This window comes from Macaca nemestrina, chromosome 10 (genome assembly GCF_043159975.1).
Source record: "Macaca nemestrina isolate mMacNem1 chromosome 10, mMacNem.hap1, whole genome shotgun sequence".
Lineage (NCBI taxonomy): Eukaryota > Metazoa > Chordata > Mammalia > Primates > Cercopithecidae > Macaca > Macaca nemestrina.
This window is the reverse complement of record NC_092134.1, coordinates 37364652-37382814: the sequence shown is the minus strand read 5'-3', so window position 1 is coordinate 37382814 and position 18163 is coordinate 37364652. Positions and strand designations below refer to the sequence as shown.

The following is an 18163-nucleotide window of genomic DNA, read 5'->3' as shown; positions in this document are numbered from 1 at the left end:
CAAAGAGCCCAGCTGGGAGCATGAGGCACCCTTCCCAATCATTTCCCATATTGATGAAAAAACTAAACAAACCCCCCAAGTGAACCTTCAGATGCACCTTGCACTGTTTCCAAGAGGTGGTGATAGATCTGTACCTTTCCATCTAAACAGGAGCCCTTTGTGCTAGGCCTTTGCAGATTGGGAATAGAGCCTGTGGTTTGGATTTGCAGAGGGATGGAACCCATGACATCGTCCTTGTTGAGATCACACTGACCAACTGCCTGTCCGAGAATCTGTCATCCTAAATGGCTAACTTATGAGACACTTAGCAAGTTATCTCTCCAACACACTGTTTAGTGTGTCTGCACATCCCTTATTCTGCCATAAACGTGCTTTAAGCCATATGAAGCAATACAAAGTTGTCATCAGTAACAATAACAACAATAGTGCAAGAGTTGGTTTACTTGACCAATATCTATTGAATATGTCAGGCAGCACGTGAGATGCTAAGGCAGTGTTTCTCCAAGTGTGGTCTGGGCTACCTTAGGGAGCTCGCTAAAGAATGTGATAAGTGCTATGACAGAGGTGAATGTAGGATGCTGTGGGTGCACGCATGTGATGCATGTGTACACTGCACCTAACCCAGAATCTTGGTGCAAGGTGAAGTTTAAGCAAATTCCTTAAGGATGAGTGGGAATGATCTAGTATTTCTCCATCTACCCTAAAATATTTGAGTGACTTAATTAACTTAAATGAATGAGAGGCAGGACTAGGGGGAGGGGATCAGCAAAGGAGAGCCCTCCCCCACCAAGCCAAGGAGGGTCAGGGAGGAAGAAAGAACATGGCACCTGAGAGTGATCCAAGCAGTTCAATGGATCCAGCTAGAGGCTACAGCTCGGGAGACAGATGAGACAGGAGGCCAGGGGGGCACTCAGACAGGGCCTAGCCAGCCGCATTCAAGAATGTGGACTTCATGACAATGCAACTGGGGAGTCGCTGAAGAGTTTTAAGCAAGGAAGTAACATTTGTATTTTTAAAATATCCTTGAGAATGCAGTATAGAGAATAAATTGGGGAGCAAGCGAGACAGAACAGAACGTTCAGGAGAATACTGCAATTACGCAGAAGAAAAATAAGGGTGGTTTGCTCTAAGATACTAGCTACAGGGATGGAGAGAGGCATACCCACTAAAGAGAGACCCAAGTGGCAGAATGGGAGAGGACCTGGTGGATGATCGAAGCTGGCTGAAGGAGAGAAAGGAATTGAGAGAAACTGTCAGCTTTTTGCTTTGACAGGCTTCTCTGGGTTAGACAGCAATGCCACGTATATATCTATTTTCTCTGTAAAGCAGGAGGCAAGCTCTTTAGCTGGGAGTGAGCAGGGGGTTTGCAGAGGGGTCAGGGAGAAGAGAGAAGCTTTGAAAGAGTCTATGCAGGGAAGAAAGAGAGCGGAAGGGAAGAAGGACTTCCAGGGAAGTTTCAGGGCAAACTTAAGACTGGAAAACATAAAGGCATCTCTCAGTATGATTGTGTTGTTATTTTCTCCAGTAGAGTTCAGTTCTCTAGGCGAAGGAGCAAGAAGATGAACAGTGAGATTGAGCTAGGATTGGGACGCGATAGAAGGATGAGGGGGCAGTGGAATTGAGAGAACCGATATTAGATTCCAGGGAGAAAATCGTGGGGGCAAGCTAAGTATCACGTCCATTTTTACAGACAAATAGGAGCCAAAGCACAGATAAAATAAGTGGTCTACTGGGACTTAACTTGGAATCTTAAAAGAAAAACTTCAGCCAAATTCAATTTAAAGGAGTTTAATTGAGCAATGAATGACTTGCGAATTGGGCAGTCCCCAGAATCACAGCAGATTCAAAGAGATGCCACCGCAGCCAGTGGTGGAAGAAGATTTATAGACAAAAAAAAAAAAAAAGAAATGATGTTCAGAAATTGGAAGTGAGGTACAGAAGAACTGGATTGGTACAGCTTGGCCTTTGCCTTATTTGAACACAATTTGAACATTCGGCAGCGGATGAATGGTTGAAGTATGGATGCTGGGATTGACCAAGACTCAGCTGTTGTTACAGGTGCATACTCCTAAATTAGGTTTTCAATCTTTTTTTTTTTTTTTGAGATGGAGTTTCACTCTTGTCACCCAGGCTGGAGTGCGATGGTGCAATCTCTGCTCACTGCAACCTCCGTCTCCTGGGTTCAAGCGATTCTCCTGCCTCAGCCTCCCGAGCAGCTGGGATTATAAGCATGCACCACCACACTCAGCTAATTTTTGTCTTTTTAGTAGAGACGGGGTTTCACCACGTTGGCCAGGCTGGTCTTGAACTCCTGATCTCAGGTGATCCACCTGCCTCGGCCTCCTAAAGTGCTGGGATTACAGGCATGAGTCACCACTCTCGGCCAGTTTTCAATCTTGTTTACCTATTAAATTAGGTTACAGTTTGTCCACAACGGCTCAGATATAGAAGTACAGAGTCCTTCTCAGGCCATATTTAATTTGCTTTAACAGAAGTGAAAATCAGAAAGAGAAATGGCCAGAAGCGACAAACGGGAGTGAGTAAGAAAGGTGGGATGTAGGGGCTGCCAATCACCTGGTTTTGGTTTCTGCAAACTACACTTTCTCAGCACACTCCCCTCCTCAGAGAGGGTGTCCCAGTGGGCTTACATTCTTCTGAGCTTTCCTGATCATCAGAGAGGGAGCTATGGTTACAAAAGGAAGAGCTTTGCATCCATAGGATGGAGGGCAAGGATGAGGGCTCCCGGAGAGTGAGGTGCCAGGCTCTCCTGATGCAGCACCAGTTTGATGTAAACTCCATTTACCTTTTTATTTGGGGGTGGTGGTGGGATCAGCGGCTATTTATTGGGACACAGAGTATGGGAGAAGTGTAGGCGTCTGTTACAAAAGAAACTGGTGGAAAACCTCAAGGGCCTCAGAAGGGCCAGATTGGCTGAAACAAAAAGAAACAAAAGTTCTTGACATAGATTAAACAGTGTAAGAGGGTGATCACATCTTCTCTCTTCAATTCAACTTTAAAACAGTGAAGCCTTTTTCAGTAGCAGCCAGAAGACAGAGTCAGCACAAATGAACATGATGCCATGGAGAAAGCATGTGAAAATTTTTCATAATTATTTTTGTTTTAGGAACCGGGATTATGAAGTGTAAAGTAACATCAGCAAACATAGCGGAGGCCTGGGAAGACTTCTGCTCCTCTGCCAGTGGCAGGAAGGGGAGGAAGAGAAGAGAAATACGACATAGAAAGAAGGGTGTTGTTCTGTTTCTGTTTGCTCATTAGCAAGATGAAGCATCCAGGAAGAGAATTTGTTTCTTAGAGATAAACTGAGTGTATGCAAACTGCCCAGCACTGAAACTGTTGTATTCTACGATGATCTCTGAACGTTGGTTTTCCCTTGTCCTCCTTAACAGAACAATTAAATATTAATATATTCAATACTAATTAGAAGATTAATTTTTTTTTTAATTCTGCACACAAATTGAAATTGTGAAAGTATAAACCCTTTTACTTAAATGGGATTGTCAAGGTAGACGCTCTCCATCAAATTCTGTAAATCAAATTTCATAACATTAAACAGAAAAATATGTACAATGCTGTATTTTAACTTTGTTTCCAATACTGTGATAGTCCAGGGACATTCCAAAAAATTGCTCTGATTGCTGAATTTTTGAGAGTCAAAAAAGGGTGAAAAGTTAGATAATTTCAACATGAACGGAATATGAGGCCCTCAAAATCTGAAGGTCTCTAAAATCATTTCTCTTTCAGCACAGTATTTTCAAAGTTCTCTTCCTACTTCAATATAGCATTCCAACTATTGCTCCCTCTCCCTTTTCCATCATCATTTGTTATCCGGTTAGTACTTTGCCTTCTCCCTGCTTGTTTTAGGTCATGTTTTGAAAATGTGAAATTGCTGTTCCCAACTTCTCTCTCACCTGTCATTTTAGAGTTTGCACCCACCATTCTGACTATGGTAACCCAACATAAATCAATTCATGTTGTTGCTTAATTGAACAAAAGTTGGATCCATAAATTAGTGAGATCTGTTTTCTTTCTTTTTTTTGAGACAGGGTTTCACTCTGTTGCCCAGACTGGAGTGCAGTGGTGTGATCATGGTTCACTGCAGCTTCAGCCTTTCTAGGCTCAGTGATCCTCCCACCTCAGCCTCCCAAGTAGCTGGGACTACAGGTGTGTGCCACCACATCCAGCTAATTTTTGTAGAGAGGGGGTTTCGCCATGTTACACAGGCTGGTCTCAAACTCCTGGACTCAAGCAATCCACCCACTTAAGCCTCCCAAAGTGGTGGGATTATAGGCATGAGCCACCGTGTCCACCCAAGATTAGTTGCAAAAGTGTTTTCAATAATGGCAGCATTAATGGACTAAGTTTAATCCTCCCTTTGGCTCAGTTCTTAGAACTTTCTCTTTTTTTTTTTTTTGAGATGAAGTCTCACTCTGTAGCTCAGGCTTGAGTGCAATGGCATGATCTTGGCTCACTATAACTTCTACCTCCTGGGTTCAAGTGATTCTTCTGCCTCAGCCTCCTGAGTAGCTGGGATTACAGGCACCCACCACCTTGCCCAGCTAATTTCTCTGCACTTTGAGAGGCTGAGGCGGGTGGATCACCTGAGGTCAGGAGTTCAAGACCAGCCTGGCCAACATAGTGAAACCCTGTCTCTACTAAAAATACAAGAACTTTCTCTTTTTTCAATCCATACTCACTCCCTTGGCAATCTCATCCAGCTTCATAGCTTTAAATCTCACACATATATTTGGTCCAGCCCACTTTTCTGAACTCTAAACTCCAGTGGCCTCCTAAGTATCTCCATGTGGATGTCTAAAAGGCAACTCATACTTAACATGTCTGAAAATGAGTTCCTGGTCTTCCTCTCCAGATCTGATCCCCGGCAAGTCTTCTCCATCTCAGTAAATGACCACTGCATTCTTCCAGGTGCTCAAACTAAAAACATACTTACTTCTTTCTCTTACACTCTACATCCAACCTGTCAGCAAATGCTGTTGGTTCTATCAACAAAATAGATCCAGAATTCAACCACTTTTCACCGTTTCTACCTCTGCCCTCTGTCCCATGCACCATTGAGTCTTGCCTGAATTATTGCAATAGGATTCTAAATGGTCCCCCTGCCTCTTCCCTCACCCTTCTTCCCTCTTTGGTCTTTTCTTAACACACAAGCCAGAGTAATCCTACTAAAAATAGATAATATCACCCCACCACTTAAAATCTCAAAATCACCAATGGCTTTTTTTTTATTATTATTGTTTTTTTTTTGAGATGGAGTTTCACTCGTTTGCCCAGGCTGGAGTAAAGTGGCATGATCTCGGCTCACTGCAACCTCCGCCCTCTGGGGTTCATGTGATTCTCATGCCTCCGCTTCCCTAGTAGCTGGAATTTCAGGCACCCACCACCATGCCCGGCTAATTTTTGTATTTGTAGTAGAGACAGGGTTTCACCATGTTGGTCAGGCTGGTCTCGAACTCCAGACCTCAGGTGATTCACCAGCCTTGGCCTCCCAAAGTGCTAGGATCATAGGCATGAGCCACCGCGCCCGGCCTCCAATAGCTTCTAATATCACCCAGACTAAAAACAAATGACTTTATAAGTAAGCCCAGAATAACATATGGTTCAAATTGGGGCTCCTTTGAGGGAATGCTAAAAATAATGAACAGGATTGAATTGATCTAGGCATAAGTTTGGGTCATCCTGGGCACCTCTTTTTGAGGGCCCACATGCCCACATTTCCCCATCACTCTGATCTCATCTACTACACTGCACCTGGACCCCTGAGCTTTGGTACCAACCTCCTGGAAGACTGGAAGGTGCCAGGCAGACTTCCTCAAGGCCTTTGCTCTTCTCTATGTATGTCCACAACTCACCTCTACTTTCCTTTGGGTCCTTATTCGAAAGTCTCAATGAGGCTTTCTCTGGGAGCCCCATCTCAACATAAGCCCCTTCTCCCCACCAGCACCCATCTCTGCTTTATTTTTTTTCCTTTTGCACTTATCACTATGTAACATTCTACATATTTTACTTATTTACTTTATTTAGCACCTTACATTTAAAATATGATGCAAGGCGAAACATTAATACGTTAGATGACTTCGTTAGAAATACTACTTAAAGTAGGTACTAACTAGAGAAAAAGTACTTCCCCTCCCTGCAAAAACCAAACCGATCAAACAACAAAGTATGCTAAGTGGTACTGAAGAACTGTGATGTTCATTCCCATACAGCTTATTTTAAATGATCTTGGATAACACTAAGTGCAGAGTCTTCATTTGTTATAGATACTTCTTCTATCTAACGTAAAAGCAGTAACTTTATTATGCAAAGTGCATACCACCATATTACAAATTATCAGTCAAACTATATGTTGTATACAATACCTACTGATTACCAGAGAAATTTAGTTTTAGTTTTTCTCTTTTTTAAAAAAAAAAATTTGGAGTTATAATAAAGCCTAATCATATAAATAACTTCAAGGCAAACTAATCCCAGCTCTGGAATAGGTTAGCTCAATAATTATAGCTATTATTTGACTCTGACTGCGTTATTTCAACTCACTGGGTTTCAGTTTCTTTGTCTGTAAAAGAGAGTTAATATTGGTGCGTAACTAAGGAGCTTCTTGTGAGAATAAGGGACGCGGTGCACTGGGAGTACCTGGCAGGTGGAAAGGCTTCAATAGCTATTAGCAGCCATCATAACTTGTGACTACTGCTACTGCGGAAATAGGCATGAACAGATTTCACCAATGGAAGACAACAAGTAGTTAACCGAACAGTTGTGCTTAGAAAGCATTCCTACTCATATACGACTTTGTTTTATCTTTTATGAAATTCCAAATATTGGCCGGGCGCGGTGGCTCACGCCTGTAATCCCAGCACTTTGAGAGGCCGGGGCGGGCGGATCACAAGGTCAGAAGATAGAGACCATCCTGGCTAACACGGTGAAACCCCGTCTCTACTAAAAATACAAAAAATTAGCCGAGCGCGGTGGCGGCGCCTGTAGTCCCAGCTACTCGGGAGGCTGAGGCAGGAGAATGGCGTGAACCTGGGAGGCGGAGCTTGCAGTGAGCTGAGATCGCGCCACTGCCCTCCAGCCTGGGCGACAGAGGGAGATTCCATCTCAAAAAAAAAAAAAAAAAAAAAAATCCAAATATTGCTTAACATATCATAAATGTAAATGCCCACAAAACCATGATTAAGTAATTTATCATTTTCTGCACACTTATGCCATACTGACTTTATCACAAGATACTGAAACACAGCCCTTTCCATGGCCTGGAGACAAATGAATACTTGGATCTTGAAAGGCGTATTATCTACACAACGTATTTGGGGGATTAAGCATGCACTATCTCATATAATTTAATGAATCAGTCCATAAATTATCATGTTTACTCACTCACCCAGTAGGTTGTAAGGAGTGTGAAGGAAAGGAATGAATGTAGTTTTTGTATCTTTCACGCTACTTGACTTGGCACAAAGGCATTTCAACTTAGTATAGTGGAAATAGCACTGGGCTAGAAGTCAGGAAACACAGATTTCAGCTGAGTAATTGAAGACAAGTCACTTCAACTATCTTCAGGCTGCAGATTACTCATGAGTAATATTCTTTTCCATTAACAACATTTAGACTCCTTTTCAAATGCTCTCATTCTAAGGAACACTAGCAAAAGGGGTTTTTACCAACGAATGTTGGGTTAATTACTATCCAACATCATTTTCCCAGGCCTACCAGGTGAAAGAAATGTGACCCTTAATTATAGGGTTTGTTCACCCATGAAAACTTGCCAGGAACTCATGGTCCTTGTCACTGTCCTTTCTATCAGACACAAATCCTTCAATCTGTTTTAAAGATAGAAAACCTGGGTGGGAGGAGGGCGAGCATCAGGAAGAATAACTAATGGTGCTGGGCTTAGTACCAATCCTGTGCAATAGGATGATCTGTGCAGCAAACCGCTATGGCACACGTTTACCTGTGTAACAAATCTGCACATCCTGCACATGTGCCCCTGCACTTAAAAGTTGGAAATAAAATTGTTAAGCTTGACTCTCTCATCTTACCATGTCACTTCTATTTCTCCGTTTGTTTATGTTCCCCATTTCTCTTTTTTCTGCTTTAATTGAATAAAAGTAATAATCAATTTTTTAAAATAGAAAAATAGCAGACCTTCCTCTGCCAGCATTCCCCATCCCCTGCCCGGTTTTGTTTTGTCTCCTTAGTATTTACCACACTCCAACATAACATGGATTTTACCTATTTGTTCTCTATCTCCCCATCCCCACATTAGAATCTGAGGTTCATGGGTACCGGGATTTTTATGTATTTGGTTCACTGCCATGTCCATGCCACCTGGAATGGGATCTGACACATAGTAGCTTGAAAATTATTTGAATAAATGGGTGAATAAACATTATTTAAGATCCTCTATTGGTTGCCCTTCCCACACCATAACTAATCTCATGTGACTATCAATTCATCTTCTCCACGTTAACCAAGGTTTCTGATCCTCATCCCTGGCCCAGGGCTTATTCATTTCTCCCTGCTTGTCATATCACTCATTTATTCATTCAGTTACAGACGTATTGACTGCCTACTGTGATCCAAGCAATGTGCTAAATGCTAGGGACATACAGGTAAATAAAATGGATACAAGTCTTACCCTCTTTACTAATCCTTTACTTTTTTTTTCTTTTTGAGACAGAGTCTCACTCTGTCACCCAGGCTGGGGTGCAGGGGCGTGATCTCGGCTCACTGCAACCTCCGCCTCCCAGGTTCAAGCAATTCTCGTGCCTCAACTTCCTGAGTAGCTGGGATTACAGGTGTGTGCCACCACACCTGGCTAAATTTTTTTGTATTTTTAGTAGAGACAGGGTTTCACCATGTTGGCCAGGCTGGTCTTGAACCCCTGACCTTAGGTGATCTGCCTGCCTCTCAAAGCGCTGGGATTACAGGCGTGAGTCACCGTGCCCAGCCCAATAATCCTTTTCTATTCAACGATTACTTTGAGACCCAGCTACTCCCTCTGTTCTTGGTTTCTCTGTACTGCTGTCTGACTTTACAGTCCTGCCTTTGAATGGTACATTTTCATAATGCCCAGGAGAAAAATTTTAAAAATCTGTGGGCTTTGGTTACTATCCAATTTTGAATAGAGTTCTTTTAATAGAGAGTTAATAAAGCAGGGAGCAAGTCATGCTCACTTCTAAGGAGACAATAACTACATCCTTTTAGAGTTGCTTTTGGGCCACACTGGAACAGATGCTGTTTCCTAACAGTGATCATCGCAATTCCGGTCTCATGAGGCCTGACTGTGTGGCATCTAAGACGGTTTGCTACATCTCCCCACTTCCTTGTGTTTTCTGTATACAGAGGTAATCTGAGGGTGCTTCTTTTCCTTCCTGAAAAAGCCTAATTAACCCATCATTGTTAGCCTCAAGGTTATTATTATTGACTGCTCCAACTACATAGGAGGTTAAGCTGCCAATGGACAGAGTATTGATATGCAAGGATGCCTGGCCCCAGGCCTGTCTGTGCCTTTCACCAGGGGTTTGGGAGCACTTAAACCTCCACCCCAGCATTTCCCACGCTGTGCTCTGTGGATCATTAGGGTCCTGAAAGATAGTAACAAATTCTGCATAACAAGGGTTTCATAGCCAAATAAGTCCAGGAATGTCACATCCTAAATTTCCCATTTGGGGACACAGGGTACATAATGAGAATATTAATGTATTTATAAATGTTTCAATTTGTTAAATCCAGTCAGTGTTTCCCAGCCTAAGTTAACAATGGGATATTTTATTCTCAGTATACCACTACCACCTCAGAGGACATTACTACTCAGGAGAAAACTGTTTGGCAAATTCCATTTTACCTTCATGTCATATCCAGATGAATAGCAGCAAATGGCTTTAAGGGAGTGAGGGAGGAGGGAGATAGAAGATATTCCCCGCCAGTAGTTCTTGGGGGTCACTAATAGAGGGAGAGAACTTGATTTGATGGAACAAATACTAGACCTAAGGTCAGAAGAATTGTGACTTGGTCCTAGTTCTGTCACATAACTAACAGCAAATCATTTAAACTCAAGCCTCAAGCTCATCTCCCGGGAAGGAGACGCATTTTAGGATAGCCATACCCCATTCTTTGAAAGAGCTGGGCAGTTTAGGAAGTTCCTATATAGCAGGTTTAATGTCTATTTAAAAAGTGTTCTTCTGGGTGAATTTTTGGGCCTATGTTTTAAGTCCTCTTTTGGATGACTGGTGCCTTCCACTCTGTTGATGGAGGTATCTGACTCCTTACACTTGAAGCTCCAGGCTCTCAAAACCCAAAGCAGTATTTCTGAATGAACATTGGAAACAAATTAAGTCTGGCATATATTTATGCTAGCCTAATAAATAGGATAATACCTAGAGAAGTCTTAAGTCTTATATAGAATGGAGGAAAATACAGGTCTATAATATTACAAATAAGCCATAAATGAAACCTGAGACTTCTTATTTTTAAACTAGATTGACTAGCTTCTTTTTCTGAGCACACAATTTTCAAAGATGGAAACTGGTGACATGGAGTTGAAACTGCAAAATAAATTTGTAGCGCTGCACTGATTTATATTCTAACATGACAGAGGAGAGGAAGGCAATAATCATTTCTGGGGAGGCTTCCTGTGGTCCTTGAGTTAGAGAAAGACTCTTCCATCCTTTAACTCAGGAGAGAAAGATTAGTTCCCAAACCCATCCTCTGTAAAGAAGAAATTCTATGACTTCTTTAGACTTTACACTTGCAAATAAGGCTCAAGAGGGAACTAGGTCACATTTGATGCTTTTCTTACCATTAAAATATGTCTGCTGAGGCTGGGCGCAGTGGCTCACATCTGTAATCCCAGCACTTTGGCAGGCCAAGGAGGGCGGATCACTAGGTCAGGAGTTCAAGACCAGCCTGGCCCATATGGTGAAACCCCATGTCTACTAAAAATACAAAAATTAGCTGGGCGTGGCAGTGTGCACCTGTAATCCCAGCTACTCAGGAGGTTGAGGCAGGAGACTCGCTTGAACACCGAAGGCGGAGGCTGCAGTGAGCTGAGATTGTACCACTGCACTCCAGCCTGGGTGACAGAGCAAGACTCAGTCTCAAAAAAGAAAAGAAAAAGTCTGCTAAAATAATAACTACAATTAAAAACACTTACGAACTAAGTTTAGAAGGTATCTGTACATTGAAATAACTTACATAAATGTTAGTCTCTATCTGCTTGGAATTTGATATAAACATTAATGACAATAAATAGTTTGGTTTTAAAAAAGACAAGATTGTATTTCCATATAGGTCAGTCCAAAGTTACAGTAGTCATCTCTAAATAATTGCTGGACTGTTGCAATAAATTTGCAATAAATTCAATGTGATATTTGCTAAATGAACATACCTGCCATCTGGTTACTCAAACTGTATTTTTGCAACTTCATAGATACACAGGGCCCAGTAGAGATTACTGCAGTCATCTTTAAATAATTGCTGGACTGTGGCAATAAATTTGCAAGAAATTCAATGTGATATTTGCTAAATGAGCATGCCTGCCATCTGGTTACTAAAACTGTATTTTTGCAACTTCATAGATACACAAGGCCCAGTAGCACTGAGATGTAAGGAGCCGATATGAGCCTGAGGATCAATTCCAAAGCAATTTGAGAGTTCAAGCCATTCATTTGTTTTCAGCACAAAGTGTTCTCCACATAACAAAACAATGAGTCTGACTTATCTGTCTCTTTCCTGTCCTGTTATCTTTAAAAATGTCCATCATGACAGGTTGCAAATGGGCTTACAATATTCAGCCAACTTTGAGGACCATGAAGAAGAATGGAAAACAGTCGGTGTGCTGCTTGCACCATGTCCTACTGGTCCTGGTGCCAGGAGCACTATTCTTGCTGGTCTCTTCAAGGTGCACACAGAAGAAGCAGCTGAATAAAATGGCAAAAGTCTTCATGTATCTATGGAAGTGGGGAAAGAAGGTCCCAAACCAACCTTTTCATCAGGCCCCTGGCAAGAACCTCCCTATACCACTCCAAAAGCAGAATTAGTAGCATTGAATACAGTGCCTGAGGGGGTCAATACATGCTGATTATACACAACTACCTGGGAAGTCTGAGAATAGTTACATAAAGGATGCTGGAAGAGTGCTTATCCTAGTTTCTGTAGCCATGGTGATCCATGTATTGGATGTATGCCTAGCCCAGGCTGTCTCAACCTCGGTACATTGACATTTTGAGCTAGATAATTTTTGGTTGGGGATGGGGTGGGAAGTGCTATTTTGTGCATTGTCTGAGGTTGAGCATCATCCCTGGCATCCCCCCACTAGATGCCAGTGGTGTTCCTCCCCCTAGCAAAAATGTCTCCAGATATTGCCAAATGTCCCAATGTCCCCAGGGAAGTGGGACCAAAAATCACCCCAGTTGAAAGCCACTTATCTAGTCTGTATATTCATGACATGGACCAGAATTAGAATGATTATACTCTCTTCTCTTTTTCCTGAATCAGTGTTTCTTCATCTACTTATTGAAGTATTATATTCTCTTAATCTGCTTTCATTCGGTTTTCTCTGTTCTCATACACCTGAGGGTTGGGGGCAGCCTTTCAAGGTACTGCCATATAAGTTAAGAAGAGCTCAAAAAAGACCTGTTTCTCCCTTAGGAGAAGGGAATATTAAAGAGAAAACATTCCACATGGCAATTGGATCAGTAGCTAAGGAGGCTGTTTTGCAGAATGAGTTTAAGATGGTCTAAGCTGAAATTCACGGTCTGAGAGCCCAGAAGAACCTTTGTATGTTAAAAGAAACTACTGAGACGGGCGGATCACGAGGCCAGGAGATCGAGAGACGATCCCGGCTAACACAGTGAAACCCCGTCTCTACTAAAAAATACAAAAAATACTAGCCGGGCGAGGCGGCGGGCGCCTGTAGTCCCAGCTACTCGGGAGGCTGAGGCAGGAGAACGGCATAAACCCGGGAGGCGGAGCTTGCAGTGAGCTGAGATCCGGCCACTGCACTCCAGCCTGGGGGACAGAGCAAGACTCCGTCTCAAAAAAAAAAAAAAAAAAAAAAAAAAAAAGAAACTACTTTCATTTGTTTACTACTGTCATACAAAAGTATCCTTCTGACAAACAGATGTTTTTTTCTTTCTTGGCTTTGTTTTTATTGACTTCCTATTTATATTAACAGTATCAGGAAGATACCCCTGTGGGCTCCAGGAACAGACTGTCTCAGTAACTCTTCCGCCTTCAGAAGCACGGTAAGTAGTCCCGAGAACTAAAGCAATGAGGAGCCTCTAGAGTGATGATTTGTGTCTGCTCTTTTTTTATAGTGTGAAAAATTGGAATCTTAGAATACTGACTTAAACCCAGCCAGTGGGTGATCTGCTTGAAAATGACTACACATTCATACGTAAGGGTGAGAAATAATTTATGACAAATAAAGCTCATGAAAAATTCTAATTTCATTCATGTTGCTACAAGTATAGCTTCATGCTTTAAAAAAAATGTGGGCTGGTAACATTTTTCTATCTTACTTACAGTGTAGAGTTAAACAGGTGCCCTTACCTCTCCTCCAGTGCATGGAAAAGGACTGGAGTATTTAGAAGTACAAATAGCTCCCTTCTTGCCAACGTCATCTTCCAGGCCAAATGTAGCAGAGCAGTTAGTCGCGAAGTACTTATAAGGCTTCCATGTTCTCCCAAAGTCCTGGGAGCGGTCCAGCACCATGGCAGCCGGCCTGGGGGACTTGAACACCATAATTAGGTGAGTGAAGTAGAATTCAGCTTCCAGGTCTAACTGGATCTTTTCTCTGTGCACATCCTCCGCAGACTGCCACCACGTGCGAGGAAACCGGAAGGACGAGTCTGCCATGGCAGATGGCAGGTGAGCCAGGTGAGGATGGGCAGCATTGCACTTGTCACATTTGGGCTGCCGACAAGTCAGATCCGTGTTCTCACTGTAGAAGCAGTACAGTTCGGTAGCATTCTGACCGCAGGTGGTGTCTGCCCAGAGTTTTCGCCCCAAAGCCAAATTTCCCATCCGAGGGTTGCAGGCTTTTTCACAGCGGGAACTCGCTCCAGCTACTCCACTCAGTCCTAAGAAAGGGAAAGCACACATGATGCAAGACAAACCCATCTGGAAAGCTCTTTTGTCCACCTAGTCCATCGACAACAGTCAAGGATCTCCCCAAAAGTGCTTGAGACTTTCAATAAATGGAAAATTCTGCTGTGCTCCACCATGTTCATGTCTGAGTATGAACACTGTTCTGCATTCACAATGCATTCATGTACGAGTGTGCGAGTGTGTGTGTGTGTGTGCGTGTTTGCTTTTTATGTTCAGATGTGAAATTCACATCAGAGAAACAAACACTTTAGGCAGAGGACAAGAGGAGGAAAAATAGAACCACCAGGGTGAAGATTATTGGCCTAAAACTTTTCAAGTACTTTGCCTTATAAATGTTTTCTGTATTTCAAATACATTGATGTGTTTTTGAAGTCATGACTATAGAAAAACTATAATGTTTTTAAGACCACCTAAGTTAGTCTTTCAAATTTAATATGAGTCCTTCACATGATTTAACATGTTTATTATGAGAATGCATTTAGAAGGAAATGTGGAATTCTATTTTCTTTACATTTTTAAGCCAGTGAAGGGATAAATTCCCTAGGAAAAGCAATATGAGATATTTAATAAATATATGATAGGTCCTCATTTAGGGGGAGGCAAAGCTAGAGACCTTTGGAGTTCAGATGTGCACTATCAATTTCTAACATTACGTAAACATAACTAAGAAAAAAACTCTGAACTGCCAAATGGCAGAAAAGCTTATTTTACATGCTGTCTCTTCAGGGTTTCTACCTGTGGCAGGTTATACAGTAGTCAACTGTTTGCTTAACAGGAGAGTGTCTACAGTCTGGCAGCCACTAACAGCACCTTTAAATATTATCTGTGAACTAAAACACCTTCTTTAAAAAACACACTCTTCCTCCCAAAGGTCCAACAGACTTCAATGTTTTAAAATGACTTAAAATGATAAACATTATCCACTTATTAACATTCTGACTACATACTATAATCCTTTGATTTGGGTTTGGCATTTTAATTATGAATACCTTAAGCAAAAATCATCTATTTTAAAGGTTAAAACAGAGGGGAAAAGAGGGAAAAGGAAATCAAGCCCTAAATTCCAGCTAATTGAATGTTTCTGCTTCTTAAGAAGCAGTACCTCTGAACTGTTATCACAGTAAGGATTGGAGGAGGCCAAATGACAGCTTAGGCTGCAACAGAGACATTTCACACACTGACAATGGCCAGCCCCACATAGCCTTGCAACTAAAGGGCTTTCTTAGGCGTTATTTTTTAAATGTCAAATTAAAGTGTGCATGATGCCTGGGTTCTGTTTGCTACTTTTCTCATTAGCTGGGGCAACAGTTGCTTGTGGCCAGAATCACACAAACACACAATGTGCTATGACTCACCTGTAAAAAATTTCGGGGAAAATCATATACTGCCTGTACAAGTATTTTTGACTTGAAACACTTGCCTTGTGATGTTTATTTACAACCTTTCAATGGCTTGCATGTTTTTGCCATAATATGGTTTGAGACGGAAAAGATTTTTTAAAGCTCATCTTTTAAGAGTGCAAGACTTAAAGTAAAATCTTAGGCCTTTAATATGTCCCCGGGAAAAATATCCAATAATTTTAAATGCCCCTAAACTCCTAAGTCCGGAAAAGATTTGAGCCAGATAAACAATCTGTGGGGCAAAATACTTGGAGTCTCTCGAGTGACTATTCAATGATACTAGGGATGCTCCTGTGACTCGGACTGGTTTGGGATGCAGACTGGAAAGCCTGGATTTTGCTGGGTGCCAGCGGCCCTCAGGGAAGAGTGGAAGCCCAAGGGAGGAGATGCGTGCGAAAATGTTCTGTAGCCACCTGCGTGTCTCTCTAGCCCAGGCTCCCCTTTCTGACGAGATCCGCACGAGAGAGTGGATGTCTGTAGACTCCCTCACGTCTCTCCCCCTCACCTACAGGGCTGCGCTTACGCCTAACTGGAAGCCAGGTGACCCGCAAGAGGGAGGGAGAGGAGCAGAAGGGGCTCCCGAATACAGAAACGACGAGCCAGGAGCCGGTGGCCTAGGGCAGCCCAAGAAAGCCAGGATGGGAGTGGGAGGGAGAGGGCATCTGCCGACGCCTCCACCGGTTGTCCAGTTACCGAGCCAGGGAGCAGACCCGCCTCTGACCTCCCGCAGAGTTTCGGCCAGGGTACCAATTCCCCAGGGGCGGCCAGCCAGCTCAGTGCAAGCCCAGGGTGATCACCACCTATCGTCCAAGCCAGGAGTCCCACTGCGTTCCAGTCACTGCTCCGGGGAGAGGGCGCTCAGCTCTGCCCCAGGTGTCCTTACCTGGTTCTCTAGTACCCAGCACCAGGTCAGGGACGCCAGCGATCGGCCTCCACCAGAGACCGGCCCCGGCCCACGCGCGCCCAGGGTCGCTGGGCCACCCCTCCTCATCATTCCTTAGGCCATGAAGTGCCGGGGGATGGCGAGCTGGGTCCTTTGTTCCCTCACCAAGTGGAAAAGCAGTTTTTTAACAAGCCAAACTGAGAAAGAAACCCCGGTCGCAGTATCCCCGGCAGGGCGCACCCAGGATATCTGGTTATCCAAGCGCGTGTGTATCCCAGTTGTAAAAATAAATCAATAGTATTTGAAAGTGCGGAGCCCAGGGGAAAGGAGGCGGAACATGGCCACTCATTTCACCCTCGGGAGCCGCGCTCTGCGCTCGCAGCCCCGGCTCCCCTGCACCTCCGAGTCCCGAGATGGGTTAGAGAAGCAGCGAGGAAAGGGGTGGGGGCCCCGCCGCGTCACCACCCACCTGCGGCCACCACCGTGCAGCCCCAGAGCAGCAGCAGCCGCGCGCAGCTCCCCATGGCCGGGAGGAGCCGGGAGCAGCCGGGCCGGGCGGGTGCGGGAGGGAGCCGAGACCTCTGGGCTGCGGGATGAAGCGCCGCCGTTCTCGGGAAGGACCGGGGCCCTGGTTTCTTCCTCCTCCTGGGGCGCCGGGCTCGGTCAGCGGGCGCCGGCAGCGGGAAGCCAGGGGCCGGGACCGCGCGGGGAGGTGGGGTGACCCTCGCGCACCGGCCTGGCGGGTCCCGGGCACCTGGGGGGCGACGGGAGCCCCGGGACCATAGCCGGCCTGGCCGCGCTGCCCCGCGGAGCGGCCCTGCGGGCTCGTCCGCCGGTAGCCCGGGGCTCGGCGCCAGCAGCCGCCGCTGAACTTTGCGAGACCTTTCACTTCCCGGCCGCCGCAGCTGCCGCCTCCTCCTGGGCGTCCTCCTCCGCTTTTCCCACCTCCTCTGGCTGCCCCGGCTCCGTCCGGTCCTTCTCCACCGGCAGTTCCATGCGATGCATTTTTATTGCACCGACGCCGCAGCGCTCCGGTGCCAGCCCTCCTCCCCTCGCACCTCCACCCCTTCCTCCCGCCCGCCCCCACGCTTGACAGCCCGGGCGGTGCAGCCCGCGAGGCCGGATCGCCGCCGCCGCTGCCGCCCGAGGAGGGGTTCCCCGCGCCCTGACCGGCGCCCCCGCTGCCCAGCTGCCCGCTGGTCCCGGTCGCCTCAGCCCGGCCCTCGGCTGCCCTGGCCCCCCTCCCGGCGCGCGCCCTGCATCTCCCTGGTGATCCCCCTGGTGCCCTGCAGCACCCACAGGCCTCCCCTGGGAAGCAGTCTCCCACCTTCTCCCGGAACATTCCTAAGAGCAGTTGACTCCCTCTAGATCAGGTCAGGGCATGCCAAGGGGCTTAAAAAACCGCGAAACAGGCTAGCGCCTACTTCCCACATCCCCCGGCGAAACAAGCCCTCCCTCCTTCCCCAGCCACCCCCTCTCGGGGAGTCCCATGACCCGGGGACGGACACCCCAACCCAGCCCCGGGTCACCCGCACTGAGAGCGCGCCAACTGCTAAGCGGCGTTCGCAGCTTCTGTGCTGCCTTTTGCGGGGGTAGGGGGATGTCTCGGCTAAACAATCGCTGCCTACATGATCCAAAGGTGTGCCCACTTTGGTGTAAGAGGTGTTGCCTAACTCAAACTCAAGGTGCTGAAAGAAAAGGGTCACAGGATTATTTAGTGGGCAGTGTA

The 18163-nt window shown here is 45.1% G+C and overlaps 1 protein-coding gene across 3 annotated transcripts in view; it reads right to left on the bottom strand.

The window, feature by feature from the left end:
• The window catches only part of LOC105483672 (netrin 4), a 121813-nt gene extending 104007 nt beyond the window's left edge, over positions 1-17806 (bottom strand). The window contains exons 1-2 of one of the 3 annotated variants that reach the window (XM_011744644.2): positions 17762-17806; positions 13594-14123 (exon numbers count right to left, since the gene is read on the bottom strand). In XM_011744644.2, the coding sequence (XP_011742946.1) occupies positions 13594-14067 (474 nt within the window). In that variant the 5' untranslated portion in view covers positions 14068-14123; positions 17762-17806. Of the gene's footprint in view, positions 1-13593; positions 14124-16434; positions 16846-16903; positions 17461-17761 lie in introns of those variants that run through there. The other 2 variants (XM_011744642.3, XM_011744643.3) reach the window with 2 other exon arrangements.
• Positions 17807-18163: the final 357 nt, after the last annotated feature.